The 19,798-nt window shown below is 43.8% G+C and overlaps 1 protein-coding gene across 1 annotated transcript in view; it reads right to left on the reverse strand.

The window, feature by feature from the left end:
• The window catches only part of PIWIL4 (piwi like RNA-mediated gene silencing 4), a 376,427-nt gene that overhangs the window by 129,391 nt on the left and 227,238 nt on the right, over positions 1 to 19,798 (reverse strand). The window contains exons 12-13 of the mRNA XM_086933498.1: positions 13,337 to 13,448; positions 4,367 to 4,551 (exon numbers count right to left, since the gene is read on the reverse strand). Coding sequence (XP_086789624.1) covers positions 4,367 to 4,551; positions 13,337 to 13,448 — 297 coding nt within the window. The remainder of the gene's footprint in view (positions 1 to 4,366; positions 4,552 to 13,336; positions 13,449 to 19,798) is intronic.

A 19,798-nucleotide genomic window follows, 5' to 3' on the forward strand; every position in this document is an offset into this window, starting at 1 on the left:
ACTGCCTTGCGACAAGCAGAGTTGGCCTTCTTGCAAAATAGACAAGAAATGTCAAAAGGCATATCCAGGAGTGACGTTTGAACGTCACTCCTGGAGATGCCTTTTGATGTTGCTTGTCTATTTTGCAGGAAGGTCAACTCTGCTTGTCACAAGGCAGTATCCCCAACAGTTTTGTTCCAAAAAGTTACCAAAAAGCCTGCAGATCATTTTAATCATGGCGCCGTAGAACGATGTTAGGGGCACCATGCATTATTGAGATCAACAGGCTCTCTACCAAGTAGACGCAAAACTCCTCTGGGGCTACTGATAAGATCTCTGCGACCATGTAGAAGTACCTACTGGTAAACAGCTGGAGCTGATTGACCTAAAGGCCCGGCTAGGTGTTCCAAACATCCTCTTATCGAATGCTTTTCTTTTTTTTCGAGTCTCTGTCTGGGTGGGTCGAACATAATGAATTGGGATTAACCCTGCTAGTAGATGCCGGCCCTACCTAGCTCTTAGGAGTAGGCTGCGTCAGGAAGGAAGGGTCATCAGTGGTATCAGTCCACTTCCATGTTCACAGGTGGGCAGCAGCAGAGTTTAGAACAAATACCCATGAGGGTGTTGGTCAATGCTTCGCTGAACAGCAACAAAGGTTCATGTGAGGTCTGTCCGGGTTGTGAGGATGTTGCTTACCACCTCAACACAACGTAAGTGCAAGTCCAGAACTTCAGTTGCTCGTCTGACTACAGCGAATACGACTAGCTCACCTGTGGAAGGGCCAGGGGGCCAACCCAGACTCATGTCAAGGTAAGTGTCCAGTCCACTTGCCTCTTGAGGATCCAGATGAACATTTCCATCATATTAGGAGAAAAATGTATCCCTATCATCACCGAAGCAAGATGACTGCGGTCAGAGTCTGATCCAAAAAGTTGTTGGAGCACAGGAGGGTAGCTCCTGGAAAGAAGGATTGTCTTATCTGAATCAGAGTGTGCGGGGGCTAGGCGCATTGGACGTGTACGATGGAGTAGAAAGAAAGGAACTGATGTCAGAGCGCTTGTGTTGAGACCGTACGAGGCTCCCATTGTCATTTCAGGGACAGAGCAGGTGTCGACTGGCACAGGGGGCTATGCTGAAAAATCTTTTAAATCCAGTCCGGCATCTGGGGATCTTGTAAACTTGAGGAATCTACAATTAGAAGTATCCATCAGAAGTAATGCTGTTGAAAGCCCCCAACAACTGAAGTATGCAGACCAGAGTCTGGGGAGCCAGTCCTGAAGGTCCGATGACTTTTCTTCACGGTACCCCCACTACCAAATTCTTTGGAAAAGGTCTGGACGTTTTGAAAACCCTTTACTGACGGACTGAGAAAACCTGCATACCCTCCCTAAAAACACCTTGGTATCCTCAATGCTGCTGTCTTTCTCACACTGAGCTATTTTGCAGGAAGGTTTGACCAGCAAAGTATATACTTTGGAAGAAAAGTTTTAAGTCAAAGGGTATAACTTTCAGAAAGCCAAACACAGCATTGTATTCAAGTCTTAATTTTTGAGCCGGACACTTAAGGTTCATAGGTCCCATTCATGTGCATGGAAGGCACGTTTTTACATTTATCACAGATAAACAATGAGTACCCTTTTCTAATGCTTTTGCAATGGGGTATTTTTTGTTTTCTTTATGTAATATGATCTCTGCATCCACTTGTCATCAATTTTTCGACTTTCTTATTAGATTGTAGTCCTCTTACCTAACTTGGATTTAATTCATAACTGTATTGATATTTGGTGCAAACATACCACATCATTTTTTCTTAGAAAATCCCGGCTGTTTGAGTCTAGCTATAAAAGGTGAACCAGGCATTCTTCACTGAAAACAATGTACTCTTACGAGTCAAACAGCTTTCACCTAATGGTGCTAGGTCACAAACCACAACAATACTGTGCTCTACCTCTCTCCCCCATAGCCTAGAAACTGTGATTACATACACCCTGTGGGCTTCATAGACCAAGGATCTCTGAAATGGTGCTGATTGGTTGCAGAAAGCCCTCCCACTTCCAAGTGTGGATGCATAGGCATTTTGTCAACTTGACCAGGGACCCCAACGTATCATTCAATTCCTGAATCGGCTATTATTAAGTGCCCCTGGCTAGCTAGGCCAATGGTCCATCTCCGAGGGTCACTACAAAGACACGTACACTTTGAGAATTGGACACACCTAATACTGATCAGCTTTTTACAGCTGGATAGGAATGACAATACTCATTCCAGGACAATGCTTTAGATTCCAGCCCGCTGTTTGGTTGACCGTGACATAGGTTGCAGAGATCATGTAGGAAAAGGATTACACATGTTCATCATGTGCAATCAATGAGGATTCCAGAGTCAAGCACTGGTTTCTTTGGTCCCATTTTAAAGAGAAAATCACTTAAAATGCTTTCATCGCATGATATAGTGTTTGCAGGTAGTTTTTGCAACAATTCCCTGGACAGGACTATGCAGACAAGCTAGAAATTTGCTGGTTAACTTTAACATCTCTAGAAGGGAGTCGCGAATTGCAGAGCCTCTGGTAACTCTGCTTTCACCAGTACATGAGGCAGGGAAAAGAGTAGGATGCATGATAGGACAATCTTATTCTGGCAGGTACTGTGCTGCTACCACTCTCCTCTAAATGAGGCCATTAGTCTAACACAATATTAGAGAGGCGGTTTCACAATGATTATAAACTTCACAACACACATGATCCTTCCCACCAAGGTACTCAGCACAAAATTCAGAGGACCCCATAAAGGTTGAATCAGATGGAAGCATTGCTATATACTCATCCTGAAACAGATTCCACCAACAAAACTATGCATCATGTGTGGTGGATCAGTCATCTGCCTAGAAAGCCTGCGCCTATTCAAAAACTGCACCTTTACTGAACTCGAATTTCTGAACAAAAAAACTGGAAAGTCGTTGTACACCTAAAACACAAGACAGATCTCTGTGGGGGAAAGGGAAGAGCCCTCTATGTTTGCATGGAGCCAATTGTGCCAATGATTAAACCACTGAACCTGGTAGACTTGAATAATTCATCAACAGCATTTTTAAACAGGGCACAGCCTTAAATGTGCTGTGCACATTTTTCTGATTCCTGTAGGCTAAGTTATTTCCTATTCTGATTGGCCGTTCCTTTCTATTGAGGGAATATTTCAATATAAGGACCCGCTCCATAACTGCTATTTTAAGAAAGCATGGTTGCAAGTACAGACGATTACTGCCCCTGCAAGAACTGTTCCTGTTGCCCCCCCCCCCCCACCTGTTGTTGGAAGACCCAGCAACATATCCACACAATAGGACTAGCAGTACAGCACATCAAAATACATCCAGACTCCTGAAAAAGTGTGCAGCCGTATAGTAATTGCACTGAACAGAGGTGCATAGTGCACGTTATCCAAGAAGGTTGGAAATAGTTCATAATTCATAGACTCTCCTTTGTATTAGACACACAAGAATTAGCTTCATATCATAGGTGTTGATGTTGGCAGCTGAAGAATTGAAGTCAACATAATTTCCATTTAACCGAACTCCCTTCACAGCCTTCTGCCAACACTCTCAAAGTACACCACCTGGAAATCTAACTTGATACCATCTCATCTCTGCCACCTCATGTCAACTGGGTCTCAAAAATGTTGTCTGACAACTGCACATCCTTTGCAGGACTTGGTCGCTGCTTCTCCTGTCCAAAATTACCAGTTATCGCTAACACGTTTGCAATTATTACTAAGGTGGCACTGAAGACAACAACCCATCAAACAAGCATAAACTGAACATTGCACCAAACATTGAGCCTGAAACACGCCTACAACTCACACACATTGATAGGCTTGACAGGTAGAATTTAAGGCACTCCACGAGTACACATGCACGGCACAGTTGGAGCCTATTTCGGGAACTGATGTTGGTTCGTGTTTCGACCGACACCTGATTCCTACCCAAACTAGATCTATAATTCAACTTGGGAGATACAAACATATTGGATTTGGGACTCTACATGCACCATGCTTCCATTGCCTCTTTACCATAAAGTACAAGGCAAAATACCAGAGTGATCTGAAAGTGATTGCAAATCTGGCATTCACAAAGAATGTATATCAGCCTCTTTCGTATAGTACTGATCACCACAGCCTTCCATTACTTAATGTGTGGATAATCGTCTTTCTCATTTCTGCATCCCCCATTTGTCACCCTCCTTTTACTTCTTCCCAAGCACAATGAAATCAGTGACTATGCAAAGGTCCTGATATATAAAGACAATTGAAAACTTGTTCAGAATTATGCATGTGAATCTTTTGGTCAAACATATCACAGCAAACCAACCTTGCAGTACTGACTCCTGTATACTCACATTTTTGGGTATTCAATGTCAAATCCCATCCCAGAACCAGCTCTTTTCAAGCAGTTCAGAAATCTCTCTGCTACATCTCCATTTCTGTTCCCGAACACCATCAACCACCTCTCCAACGGCTGCACACCAATAACTCTTGAGCCGCGTGTTTCTTTGGACCAATCTGCTGCTGACATTGGCTGGCACTAAAAAAGGACACAACAATGACAGTTTAAAGCAAATTGAACCATTTTATCAATATATGCTAATATCAGTCAGGATGTTAACATGGGCTGGCTATTTCTGCATCACTTTAAGGGTCTTCAAAGAGCCATCAGAAAGTACCATCTCCAAAGCCTCTAATCTTAAGATTTGTCACCAAGTTGAGGAAAAAGGCAATGTTAACTTTACCTGTATTATTATTCAGGCCCTCTATGAAATCAATCACATACACCTTTGGAAATAGTTTAGAAGTTAACCCCTATCTATGATAGCGATTGGGTCTCTAATCTCGGACTATGTTTGGTGATCACAATATTCAGTCAATGGGGCAGGGGCGGCAGATAGGATGATAAAATAAATCAAGCTGGAGATAATACGTCTAGCACTGCCTTGTTTCCCAGGTCCATTTGTGATGTGCTGTCCCAGTATATCGTTTCTTTGAATTCTGGAAATTGTAGTCTTGTTTATTTCAATATAAAGCTAGACTACAAGTCCCAGAATTCAAACAAAAATAACTAGAATGGAGCAGCACATCACACATAGATGTGGGAACATTGGCAACTAAGTACAACTGCTCTGAGCCCTGGTCGCTCAATTGTCTTGTGGTCAGTCCCTTTGCTCAGAAGTGGCTACAAATCCAGTAAATAGCCCCAAATGTGAAGTTGGCCAAAACCCACCCCTCAGTAGTTAGGCCTCACCTACTCCCTAGATGGGCTGGGGTCTCTGTTTGTCCCAGGCACCTCTCCCCCTGCTCCTATGTCAGCAACACTGGTTTCAGTAGCATCTCTTTTGGACAGACAGAATTGGTGAATGCCATCCAGAGTGTTGGTCAACAATTTACTCAAGTGACAATCATTCTGGATGGCATTCAGCCTGCCATGTCTGCTCTACAGAAAGGATTGTGACACAAGTGATTCTTCCACACCTCCATCCATTCCTGCTGCAACCCTTCTTTCCTTACCCAAACCCCTTCCCATTCCTTCCCCTATCCAAAGCCCGACCCATTCCAATTACCTCATCTATTTCCAACACAAATCATACACACATTAAACAAAGCACAACACACACATTCAACAATCAACACAAAAAAGTACTTACACACAAGAAACAGACTAGCAGGCATCCGCCCAAGCAGAAAACATAACATTAATGGCACCTTATACAGATAGCTCTGCACCTTCCCTCTCACCAAAACCCTCCCCTGTCCCAACTGATTCCCATACCACTAACCCCTCCCTTGTTCCCAAAAATACCCTACTTCGTCCCATACACCTAAACTCTCCTGTAAACCTCCCTCTTCTCACACCGCTAAACCAGTCCCTTGGCCCTAATCCCACTACCAATCATACTTTCTGCCACACCCCTAAACCCTCCATGAACCTAAAACTAACCCTACCCCTAAATCTGCCCGTTCCTAAAACTACCCTTACCCAAAATCCAATGCCCATCTCTCTTCCCTCTGTACCCCTAACGTCTCTCATAAATCTGTCTCTTCCAATACCACTAAATCCTTCCTGCTCCTAAAACCAAACTTGCCCCTAAACTCACTACCCATCTTACCTCCTCCCATACCCCTAAACTCTACAGTGAACCTAAAACTACTGTTACCTCTAAACCATCCCTTTCTAAAAGTTACTCTTACCTCTAAACCTACCTCTGCAACAACCTCCCCACATTCACCTACACACTTGCAGAAGTACACATCACACTCACAGAATGTCGTTAGTTTTATATATCAGCTTTTTATATGGCACTATTTCATACATATCTTCCAGCCACCTGTGCCAGTATAGTGTTATCTTAACATGTTCATTTCGGCTGCAGTTAAGGCTGTTAATATCCATCTTTTCATATGGGATTGGAAGAATGCGACCGCTTAACTATCGTGCAAATTTGCTATCCTTGCCATAAAGTCAAGTGACAATCCCCCACAACCCCCCTACTAGTCTGGCCAATTTGGAAAAGGGATTTTATTTGTCCCAACTAAGGCACAGACCAACTCAATTATTAGTTAGGAGTCTCAAATTTGTAATTTGATGAGTATATAACTGCCCCCTTCATCCACCCTATATGTGTGGTATAGTTTATATGGCAAGTTTTTCTGAAACAATGTCGCACTTTTTTGTTGACTGATGGCTAGAGGCGGTGGTTGGGTGCAGTGGGACGTGCATAGAGAGCCCGCCCCACCAATCTCTCCTCACACCTTTTCGCATTCTGACTTTGTGAGACGCGTCTCTTGCACCAACGCTGTATCCGGTCTCTTGTTACCAAGGAAAGAGAGCACTTTCTGCCTTTTTATGTAATGAGTTAGGTCGTTAATGTTTTATGAGACTACTGCTAACAATTGGGGAGACGGTTGCATCGCTATATAAATCTCTACTGTAGTTGTCGTAAGATAATTCTGATGCAACTGATAGGCTCCATTCAAGTAGTATATGTATTTGTGGGCCATTCCTGTATTAATCACACTTAAGGCAATGTCAGAATCTGTTTGGCTGATGTTGTACAGTTATTGTTTGATCATGTACATGTCAAAGTAACACCCTCCCGTTACGTAGGGTAACACCAATTGATTCGGACTTGCAGACGGGTTGTGGTGGAGGGCAGTCCTGTATGTTGTAAGAAAATGTATCCCAGTAACTTTGGTTCCTTATTCCTTGTATGACAATTGATCTGTAATAAGAGTGTTAAGAATACTGAAAGTTAACACCCTATCCTAACTAATACTGTGATTAAGTCCATCAAATATTGGCCACAAAACAAACAATAAACCAGGGGCTATTGGTGATGACAAAACAAAATCGCCCAAGAGCCGAAGCCACAATTGTAACATTACAACCAGAAGCAACAACGCCCTTAGAACAAGACACAAAAGTGAAATAATCAAGACAGTATACTGGGGGCGATGGTCAATGCTGAGGATCGCATGTGGCCTAATCGGACCTGTTACACCATAGACTCCCCCTTCCCCAAGACTCCTGTAGCACAGGTTTACAATGGGACACCTCGTGTTCAGTATAGGTCAATAGGGCCAAAGTCTGTGCGAGTAGGCATGATTCAGGTATTTCATGGTGCATGTATAGGGTAATCAAAATCTCACATCACAGAGTCTTACCTGAGCATGTCTTTGTCAGATGGAGGTATGGATACACAGATTAGAGTAATTGTCTCACCAGGGACATGCTGTCCCCCGCTGTTCTTGAGACAACTCATGTACGTCTGTCACTAAGTCCTCCACCATATCTTCTGCCTACTAAAGGCTCCTTGACTTAAGAGCCAAAAGTGATTGGAGGTGTGGGGGCCTTTGTCTTTCTTATTCCCATCCTTCACATCTCAATTGTCTCTTCAGGTTTAATTGGCGAGCATGGTTTGTTCCATGTAGAGGTTGAGTTGTCTGTTTGTTGCCATGCATCTACCTCAGTGTGACTGTCTCCAGACATTGTCATTCCTCTTGTTTGCCATGTTCGTAATTTTTCTTCCTGGTACCATCCAGCAGCAGCAATTTGCTCCAGGAACTTCCATAGGTCGTCAGGTTCATTGAATTCTGTTGTAAGGCCGTTGATTGTGACTATCATGGTTGCTGGTTTAAGGAGACCATACTGGCCATCTTTCTTTCACGGTCCAGGCTAGAGTGACAGAAATCGTTTCCTCTTGGGGATGGTTTCATATGAAAGCCCGCCATTAACTAGATCTGGTTGTTCTCATATTTGTAATCATCCATGTCATTTAGCTGCCAAACATGCTGGTATCAGAGGCTGCATGCCAGGATTTGCCTTGGGTGGTTCTTGTCAGGCTTCAAATAGGATCAAATTCTGCTTGGTCTATGGGATTCCAAGGGTTGATCAAAGGTAAAGTACATTCACTGCAGTATAAGGGTGCCCAGAAATGCCATCATATCTTTTTTTTCTGCATAGATCTGCATTGAGGTAAAGGTGACTGGTTTGGTGCCACTTCTGACAAATTTTGTTCAGCTAAGACAATTTACTTGCAGGTAGTGTGGAGGGTTGCTCAATTTATAAGGAACAATATGAATATTGGTGGGCCAAGTTAATCTACATGAGAGCAAAGATGGCGATTTATTCATCTAAAACTCTCTAGAAATGCAGCTTTTGGAGGGTGGCACAATTGACATGGTTTGATGGAAACGTAGCTTGGCTCAGGTTAAATCCTCATTCGCCTCATAGGTGGGTGTGGTGTGTAAGACAAACAACACAAACATTTGTGGGGCAATGTGATTTTCCTATAGGGCAAGTATGATTACTAATTCAGCTTAAACAATTTAAAAAAGGTAATGTAGAGGGATGCTTAGTTCTGGGTAAATCTTACAGGGGTATGGCTGGCGTTTTTTTAAAATATTCATAGTATGACAATGCAAATTCTAAATAAGTGGAACTGCTTGAATCGTTTCAGTTTCAGTAAACGGAATATGTTTTATCTAAAATGCTTCCGGTGAATAAGATGCAGCCTGAATAAAAAGCTAACTTGAGCCTGCCAACAAGTTGCTGGCTGAATAAGGTGCTAACTTAAGCCTCTGAATAAACAAAGGACTAACTTTAGCATTATGGAGCCTCAAGATGACTGACATCGAACATGCTTTGCTGGAGACCAGGGCCGGACTGGGAACCACAACCGGCCCTGGCAAAGTGCTCGGGGGAGTGGGGGGCAGCCGAGCACTTTGTCAGGGCCGGTTTTCGGCCAATTTTGATACAGGGCCGATTTTGCAGCTACGCTGCAAAAACAGCCCTGTAACAAAAACGGCCCCTAGGGGCCCAAAACCGGCCCCCACCCTTGCGGCGCACCGGGGGATTGCCCGGTGCCCGCTATGGCCAGTCCGGGCCTGTGCCTCTATCAAAGGGCAGGCAGTAAAACTGTGTTCGAACGAACACCATATTTAGGGCAGGCCTCTAAACATTGCATTCTATTTGCCACCACCATGATAGCCGGGTGGTCAGTTACAGATAAAAAACAAAAGGTGGTCCATGCGTAGAGTTGCTGAAAAACTCTGCTAAATTCTGTGGAGTTCTGTAAGCAGAGATTTGCTCCCCTAAGGCCGTTTTTGTTACAGGGCTGTTTTTGCAGCAAAATCGGCCCTGTAACAAAATCGGCTGAAAACCGGCCCTGACAAAGTGCTCGGCTGCCCCCACTCCCCCGAGCACTTTGCCAGGGCCGGTTGTGGTTCCCAGTCCGGCCCTGGTCTCCAGCAAAGCATGTTCGATGTCAGTCATCTTGAGGCTCCATAATGCTAAAGTTAGTCCTTTGTTTATTCAGAGGAAAAACCCGGCCCCCACCCCTTGGCTGCTGAGGGTCATTGGGGGCCAAGTACCCCCATTGTTGCAGGATTGCTGGGACGTCATGGGAGGCTCCACCCCCTTTCTCAACCACTTTGCAAAGTATCCTCCTAGAGCACTACTGGTTGGGGAATGGAGTCCCCTTGGCTACTGAGGGTCGTTAAGGGTCAAGAACACCTATTGTTCCCATAAGTAAGTCTCTCATAGCTGGATCGCTGAGACATTCTTGGAGGTCCTGCCTCCTTTCTCAACCACGCTGCTAATGGTTCTCTTGGGTCATTACTGTTAGGGGGATGAAGTCCCCTTGGCTGCTGAGGGTCGTTGTGGGCCAAGAACCCCTATTGTTGCCACAAGTAAGCCCTCTCCAGCAGGATTGCTGAGACGTTGTCGGAGGCACTGCCCCCTTTTTCAGCGACTACTGTCACCAGAAGGCCCCTTGGGGAATGAAGTCTCCTTGGCTGCTGAGAGTCGTTGGTGGCTAGGAACCCCTATTGTTGCCACAAGTTCCCCACAGCAGGATTGCTGACACGTTGTCAGAGGCCTGACCCCCTTTCTCAACCACGCTGCTAATGGGTCTCCTGGTGCACTACTGGTAGTGGGATGAAGTCCCCTTTGCTACTGTGGGTCGTTGTGGGCCAAGAACCCCTATTGTTGCCACAAGTAAGCCCTCTAGAGCAGGATTGCTGAGACGTTGTCGTAGGCCCACCCCGTTTCTCAACCACTCTGCAAATTCACTACTGGTTGGGGGACGAAGTCCCCTTGGCTGCTGAGGGTTGCTGGGGGCCAAGAACCCCTCTTGTTGACACAAGTAAGTCCCCAACAAAGGAATTGCTAAGACTAGGGGTGAGCGCACCTGTAAACTCTGGTCTGCAGGCGGGTTGGCAGAGTTTTTGCCAAACTCTGTGCTTCAAGCGGAGCACAGAGTGGCAAACCTCCACAAACTCTGTCCGCGAAGTGGAGTTTCCCGGCCACTCCAAATTTTTATATATCACTTTCTATAACCCTCATGAGGACCAAAGCACTTGTCCACACCTTGGAAGCCAATGTTGTTAAAACAGAACTAAAAGCAGTGCAGGGACTAACAATGTAACACTACACTTCAAACAAAAAGAAATAGCGTGTATAAATATAACAGATGTAATCTGGTGTTGTGCATCATAGAGAAACATCAGTTGTGCTAATTTTCACTTTGTTTTTTAATAGACTCCGGGAAGCCACCAAGAAATATAACTTTTGACAACTTCAAAAATTGCACAGGAGGTGTAGATGCATGCAAAGGAAGTCCGTACCATTTAAAATTGTTAAAGAGTAGATTTTTTCTCCAAGAGGATAGCTTTTCAACTTTGGTAAGTTCCAGTGTAAACTCTTACTAATCACTATATCCTTGAATATATTTACAAATAATTTTTCCTTTAATAACCTGCTACATTTATTCGAATTTATAAGGTACTAGCAGCCCGTCCCGACGTTGTCCGGGTATGAATTGCTGCCGGCCAACAGTATATTGTTTTGTAGGATTTCGTTTTGATAGCATTTCTTATCTGTGACATGTCTGTGACACGCTCCGATTCACAGTGCACTGCTGATGCACTTAAGAGTGTGCGTTCAGTAGTGTGTGAACTCGAGTTTCTCTACTTTATTTTTCCTTGCAATATTATATAGCGCGAACTCGACTACATGGCATGAGCACAATTTACATTACAGAAGAACACATTCATTTGCGGTAGGCACGGGGAGACAAAGCAATTTGCCTGGAATCACAGGATGTTGAGCTGATGCCGAGATTCGAACGTAGCTCTCCAGCTCTAAAGTTCGCAATTCTTGAACTTGTGGCGGGAGGTGTGTCTAAAAGTGTATGTCGGTGCTGGCCATCAATGAGAGAGACCAGTTTATTTTTCAAATCGGTGGTGAAAAAATATGAGTATGTTGCTGGAGATGTGGGCCGCCGTGTCACCAATGTACTTACCGGGGAGGGTAAACACCCATTATTCCGCTACTTTCTTTCCGCATACCATCACTCCGCATACTTTCATTACGAAAGTACCATGACTCCGCAATGCCATTATAACGCATGGCATTACATTTTATATGCTTTTACCACGCATACATTTACAACGAAATTCGATGTAAATGCATGAATGGTAAAAGCATGGTTTTTTTTTAATGTTAGGATATGGTAAGTATGGGTATAGGGGTATATGTTTTGGGGTACCGAGGTATATGTTTTGGGCTGTTTGGGTATTTTAAGGGTTCCGATATAGTTTTGGGTTATGGGGTACAGGGGTAGTTTTAGGGTTTAGGGATAGGTATGGGTTTTGGGGTACAGGGGTATTTTTAGGGTTCAGGGCTACGTTTGGGTTTTGGGGTATAGGGGTATTGTTAGGGTTCAAGGGTAGGTTTGGGTCTTGGGGTACAGGGGTATTTTGAGGGTTCAGGGCTCGGTTTGGGTTTTGGGGTACAGGGATATTTTTAGGGTTCAGGGCTAGATTTGGGTTTTGAGGTACAGGGGTATTTTGAGGGTTCAGGGCTAGGTTTGGGTTTTGGGGTACAGGGGTATTTTAGGGTTCAGGGGTAGGTTTGGGTTTTGGGGTACAGGGTTATTTTTATGGTTCAGGGCTAGGTTTGGGTTTTGGGGCACAAGGGTATTTTTAGGGTTCAGGGGTAGGTTTGGGTTTTGGGGTACAGGGGTATTTTAAGGGTTCAGGGCTAGGTTTGGGTTTTGGGGTACAGGGGTATTTTAGAGTTCAGGGGTAGGTTTGGATTTTGGGGTACAGGGGTATTTTTAGGGTTCAAGGTTAGGTTTGGGTTTTGAGGTACAGGGGTATTTATAGGGTTCAGGGCTAGGTTTGGGTTTTGGGGTACCGGGGTATTTTCAGGGTTTAGGGATAGGTTTTGGGGAACAGGGTATAATTATAGGGTTAAGATGGGTCAGTGTTTAAGGGTGTTGGGGTATATAAGGAGTAAGTGTGGGTTATGATTATGGGGTGCAGGGGTATTTAAAGGGAGCAGGGTGGACACCCGGAGCTGGACTGTACAGAACCTGGGAAGAAAAAACTATGAAATATTGGGCACAGCGCTCGCTTTTTTTTTCTCCATAATCCCGCGCCCTGCACACGCCCACGCCCCCAGCACACGCTCACAGCACACGATATGAGACATGGCATGAAGGGCGGAACGTACCACACGCCCCCAGTGTTTGTCACGCCCCCAGCACACGCCCACAGCACAACGCAGACACGCCCACAAGGGACTTCTTTGCTGACACGGTTCTTTTACCTTTTAAATGTATATGGTGGGCGTCTGCAACGCCTATGTCTTTCTGCTGCAACTGCCCTTTCTAACGCTGTATTGGGTGTTGTGATTGGTGCTGTGGTTCCTGAGATTACTCGCCTCAAAGGTTTGGGCTCTCTCTTTATTATATTAGTATAGATACACACACTCAAACAAGTTTTCACTTTGAAAGTCTCAAGCTTGCACTTACTATATGGTCCTGCAACATGATTTTCTCTGGTGGCACAACACGGCCTGTCAGATTGAGCTGTGGTTCAAGGCGCATTCCCCAAGTCTCCAACTCCAAGCGCGCATCTCTGTTCCTGCAAAATCAAATATGTGTTTTAAGTAATGTATTTGAAAGGAAAGCATGTTGTAATGAAAAGTCATACTGTGAACTTTAGCACAGTATAATACGACCTGGGTAATACGAATGATTACATAATTCTTAGACAAAGCTATTAAATAAAATGGGTAGAGACTAAAAGAGCAAATGATCAGATGCTACAACAATACACAGAAATTCGTGCAAAGTTAGCGTTAAAAAGAAAACCAAGTGTGGCAGTTTAAATCAGGTGAACAAAAACCAGGAGTACCAGTAAAATTTCACAAATGTTGGTCAGCATGCTTCGCCGGCAGGGCCGGACTGGCTGTAGCAGGCATCAGGCATTTCCCAGGTGGGCCGCCAGGGTGGGGCCCGATTTTGGACCTCTGGGGGGGCCGTTCATGTTACCGGGGTCAATTCTGCAGCACAGCTGCAAAATTGGTCCCCTGTAACAAAAGCGGTAGCTGTGAGATGCGAGTGGTGCTTTTCACTAGCATCCACCCTGCCCAGGGGGTGTCCGAGCTGTTTGCCAGGGCCGGTTTTGGTTCCCAGTCCGGCATGTTTACAGGCTTCACAGATGACAGGCACAGTAGGATACAGTTTTTCTATTACGGTAGTCGTAGATTGGAATGTGAGATTTTTTGGCGTGGCACAGGTCAACGAATTGTAGCGGGCATTTCATAAGATGAGGAAGAGTTAACAGGGCAGATCCAGCATCTGGTTACATTTAATGTTACTAGCCATGTCACTGCCAAGTCATTAATAAACAGGCCAGCGTTGTTTTAAAATAACACAATTAATGTCTTGCAACACAAGTATGTGGCCCTTAAAATGCACAGGACCTGGGGAATAATGACCCGCTGCTTCTTCTGATGGGTCTGGTTAGACAACGTAAAGTGAATATACCTTTTCTGTCTACATTAGACCAAGAAGGTGTCCACTAAGAGGAGCACGCTGAGATGCAGTCAATGGGCTAGAAAACTAGGGTAGGTTGAAAAGAACTACAACAATGGTAGGATCACTTGACAATCTGAAGGAGTGGAATAATTGAAATTTGGGGTTTAGGGTAAATGGTGGATTCCCAGACCAAAGGCGCCATCTCTCTTGCGCACCTTACACCCCAATGTCCCAGCATATCCTACTTCCCTACTCAAAACCTGCTTTCAACCTCCTGTGCCAGCCCACTATCATTGCAACGGTAAACAACCTTCACAACGCGGTCAAAACACTGCGGTGCCATTACGACGCGTCTTTTACAATACAAGTCGTTACCACGATTTGCGCTGGAGGGCGCTCTAGACTAAGGAATAGTAGATTTACTATTCCAACACCTTCCCTACAGTACGTAGGCTGGAGTTGGAATAGTAAATCTTACTATTCCAAAGTCCAGCACCCTACAGCGTAAGTAGTTGTAAAAGATTCGTTGTGATGTACCGCAATCATTTTGATCGCTTTGTAACATCATACATCCCTTTGAGGTTGTAAAGGACAGGTTGGATGCAGTTAGGAGGCCAGGAACAAAGAACATAAGAAATCTGAGATGAATAGAATGGGACTGTGCTGGGTATGTCTTTAAAAAACCTGGGCAAGTAGATTGAAACACACTCTGCATTTAGTTACGAGCCAACATGTTTCCTGCCAGTGAGATGAGACAGGTGAAATTCTGTGGAATTTGCTAAAAGTGTGGGTAGCAAAATTGATGATCATGTTAAGGACATGTAGTATATATTGAGAGAGGCTCACCAATAAGATATTAAACCATAGCCCAACTAACGTATTACAGTTTACTGATGAGTGAAACGACTTCTTGATAATGGATGGTCTGCACGAATTTGATGGTGCTGAGCAGTTGAACTATGATCAACAGGATAGTGAAAGCGATGAATGATGCTAGTTCTGTGCTAGAACTGCACAGCTAGGTTCCTGTCAGATGGTGAGGATGAAAAGGCCGGCCGAGGTGTAAGGACTGATCTTTTACCCACAAGGGGGCATTATCTTTGGAAGGGGGAGCACTAGGTCACCGCTGCTGGTCACCGCTGTTTGGCCTTCTCTCAACACTGGCCATACCTAAGGTTCTTCTGATGGCGCATGAAGGCACACAAACACATCACTCATGGTGGGTGATTGTGTTGTGCTCAGTCTGTCATGATCCAGCTAAGGCGCCTGCCAAGATGTGAGGAATGGGGGCAATATTGGAACTACGAGTCCCAGAAGGCTCTGGTCAAGGAGGAGTCATTAAAGGTCAGAAACGCGCACCCAAGCGTGTGCGTAATTCGTATCATTTTCCCAAGAACGGCATCGGAAATTCAAAGGAAGCTGCCACAGCCGGTTTTCTGGTGGAACCCTGGGATTGTACCGGAGCGAGGATCCGCTCTTTCTGACCCCCAGGTTCTTTCGCTGTCAGGTAGGGAGAGAGGAGTAACACTCTGTCTCTCGAACTCTTACCGACGGACTGCTTACTTTTCAAGGGCGTTTCCGTGAAGCTAACGGACATCGCGACCTTGCTCTACACCGTCTCTAGAAGTATAGAGGGCGGATAATGACTGCTGTGCTTAATTGAATATTGCCGTTGACAACTGCCGGAGAGGTAGTGGACGCCCTTGTTTCCCTACTCGTAGCAGAGTACGGTCGGGGAAAAGACATCTGTTGGTTATTTCAGAGGAAGCGTGTTGATCCCCCGGTGAGGAGGAGCGCTACAACTTGGTGTGTACAGCGGCGGTTGTTACACCGTGGAAGCCTATGGTACATTGATTAGTGACTTCCAGATTTCCACAACCTAAACGTATATTCACACATGACTACAGGGGAAGGGTTATTTGCTTAACGAGGTCTTCTGATGAAGTAATCAGGATTCTCCAGGTGCAGGATAAGATCCGTTGAACTAATAGTGGATCTATGGTTATGTTTGTTTTGTGTTTGGCAGAGGATCTGCATTGAAGGTATATAATTCCCTAGTGAGACCTAAATGAGTGTAGCATCTGGGGGGGGGGAGTGAGAGTGCTAATATTGTCTGCTTGTGTCTTTCAGATCCTTTGTCCCTGCTGACCCTTCCCCGACCTTTATCCCCTGCCTTATCGGTCCTGAACTCAGTGATTATCATGTTGAGTTCGGATCTGTCTGGAAGTGGAACCCTTATAGCATCATCCGAACCCTGAGGAGCAAGAGGAGCATAACACAGTCTCCCAGGCCTCGTGGGATGGATGAGGCAACAAACAGCTGCCAGTTTGCATTCCTCCAACCCCAGACAAACGACCATCTTGACCAGACATCAGGCCAAGCCAAGAGCCCAGAAAAACCACTTGGGATGATCCCAGCAAAGACCCACAGTTCATTGAGTGTCCACTTGTGGTTCCGTGGTTCCGAATTGGGTTCGATAGTTCTGAAACCCGATTTATAAAGATCGTCGGAAATGGACGATTTTGGTCTACACAGACCGCAAATGGCGAGTGTAACGTGTCTGAGTGTTTTCGTATGAATCGATATAGGAGAACACTCTGCATTTGAGGATTTAGTCTGAACCTCCGGGTTCCATCTTGTATGTGGCAGCCATCTTGTATGGTTGCCCTAACATAGGCCTGATGATTGTGGCCGAACGAGTCCTTGACACGTACGCCTTAGCTGACTTCTGGTTGACCTGGCCGAACTGACTCCTCGCCCGGGACGAATCCCGCTGAGCCAGTTCCTTATTCAGCAGCTGCACTGATAAAGATCAAAGAACAGGACGTGGTCCGATTTTATGGCCCACTGTTCCCACTTCTCTATCTCCTTTCCATCTGTTTCTACCTTTCCTTTACGACATGTTCATCAATCTGGGTTGAAGGTTTTATGATGGGTTTGTCCGGCCTGATCGAACAGGAAACCTAGCATGTGTGCGATCGTTTTTGTGGGCTGGACAACGGAAAGTGGGATTAACTTTGACTGTCGTCATTCGCTACTTTTTGAAATGCTACTTGTTCATTGGTCAGTTTGTATGCACAAAATGTAAATTGTGATGTTGCCAGAGGCGTAATTTTCGGCATAAAAGACAGAGTTTTGTTCATTGATGTGGTGCAGTCTCTGTCGAACTACCCGTGTGTACTTCGTAGACCTCTGTCCCTGGTTGCAACCAATAAACTTTGGTCTTTGACGTCATCGAGAAGTATCCCGTGTCTCTGTTTACCAAGACAGGGGAATCCGGGGTCTTTGGGTGTTGCCCTGACACCGCTGGGTTATTGTAATGGATCACTGAAATAATATCGAGGGACAAAATATCGACTTGCCAAAATATCGTGGACAAAATATCGACAGTCAAAATATCGAGTTTGTATCTACAAACAGGTAAGTACAAAAATATTGAGTACAAAATATCGTTAACAATAATATAGATGTAAAAAATATCGACTTTATTAAAAACAGTGTTAAATTAAATTAATATTAAATTTTAATTACTAAAATATACTTAAAAATACTTAAATTAAATTATAATAATTAAATAATAAATGAAAATAATAAAAATAATTTTTTACAATCTTATTTGTTGACCCTCAACCCTAAAATATACCCCTTTACCCAAAAACCCAAAACTGACCCTGAACCCTAAAAATACCCCTTTAGCCAAAAATTAAAAACTGACCCTGAACCCTAAAAATGCCCCTTTACCCAAAAACTGAAAACTGACCCTTAACCCTAAAAATGCCCCTTTACCCAAAAACTGAAAACTGACCCTGAACCCTAAAAATGCCCCTTTACCCAAAAACTAAAAACTGACACTGAACCCTAAAAATGCCCCTTTACCCAAAAACTGAAAACTGACCCTGAACCCTAAAAATGCCCCTTTACCCAAAAACTGAAAACTGACCCTGAACCCTAAAAATGTCCCTTTACCCAAAAACTGAAAACTGACCCTGAACCCTAAAAATGCCCCTTTACCCAAAAACTGAAAACTGACCCTGAACCCTAGAAATGCCCCTTTACCCAAAAACTGAAAACTGACCCTGAACCCTAAAAATGTCCCTTTACCCAAAAACTGAAAACTGACCCTGAACCCTAAAAATGCCCCTTTACCCAAAAACTGAAAACTGACCCTGAACCCTAAAAATACTCCTTTACCCAAAATGTATCAATATTATTTAATTACCAAATAATTATTAATTAACAATAATAATAAAGTAAATATATTAGCACATTAGCTGTAATTATTTTAATAATTAATATTATTTTTTCCCAATTAATTACTTAACAATAACAAAAAATAATATATATTAAAATGTACTCTAATTAATGTAATTAACTAATTATAATTAATTAATTACCAATTAATTACTAATACAAAATATGCACAAAATTATATAAATTAATTAACTAATTATTATTAATTAATTATCAAGTAATTATTAATTATAAATATTTACAAACATATATTAATTAATTAATTATTATTAAATTACTTCCCACCCTATTCCCCTATAAACCCACAACCCGCTACAGAATTACATTACGCAATTATTAAAAAAACAAAATTCATTTAATAAAATATTTTATAACATTAATACACACTTTTCACACATATTATTACATTAAAATACACTATAAAATATTATATATTATTAAAAATTCGATATTTTTGCTATCTATATTTTACACAGTCGATATTACTTCACTTACCTGAAAAACGATATTTTTGTAGTCGATATTATGTCCAGTCGATATTTTGTCCAGTCTATATTTAAAACTCGATATTATGTCCAGTCGATATTTTGGAGTCGATATTTTGTCTGTGCACCATTGTAATAGTATCGGTTCTGAAAAACCCAGTACCTCAATTGGCGCCCAATGTGGGGCGACTTCAGCGGTACCGGTCCAAGCCAGAGGTTCGTGAGGAGCTTCGTGTGAAAATTCCAGAGGACGGCCAGCCACTTCAGCGACCCCTGTATGTCAACGTGGTTCCGAAGGTCTTTGCTGCGAGGTTTCCCGGCTACGAAGGACTGCTGCCCTGACTGTCGCCCTGTTTTGGAGCCTTAGACGTTTGTAGAGCGAGACGATTGACGGGTCTTCTGGTGACGCCATCAACAACTCAGTTAAGTATAAAGGGAGCGTCTCCTAGTTCTTAGTTTGTTTTGTATCCTTTAGTGGATAGCTTTGATTTGGTACCTGCAGGCCCCAAAGCCAAGGGATTTGTGTATTCACGAGCTTATCGATTTTAGATTACCCTTGTCGTTTGAAGATAGACTAGTGAGCAAGATGCCTGGTTTTAGCAGTCTTAGGAAGTTGTTTAGTTTTGGTACTATGAGGGATTCCCGGTTAGAGGATTTGTGTCCGGTTCCTCCGATCGGAACTCCTACATATGAGTTATACGTGAAGCATGGTGTG

This window comes from Lissotriton vulgaris, chromosome 8 (genome assembly GCF_964263255.1).
Source record: "Lissotriton vulgaris chromosome 8, aLisVul1.2, whole genome shotgun sequence".
NCBI lineage: Eukaryota > Metazoa > Chordata > Amphibia > Caudata > Salamandridae > Lissotriton > Lissotriton vulgaris.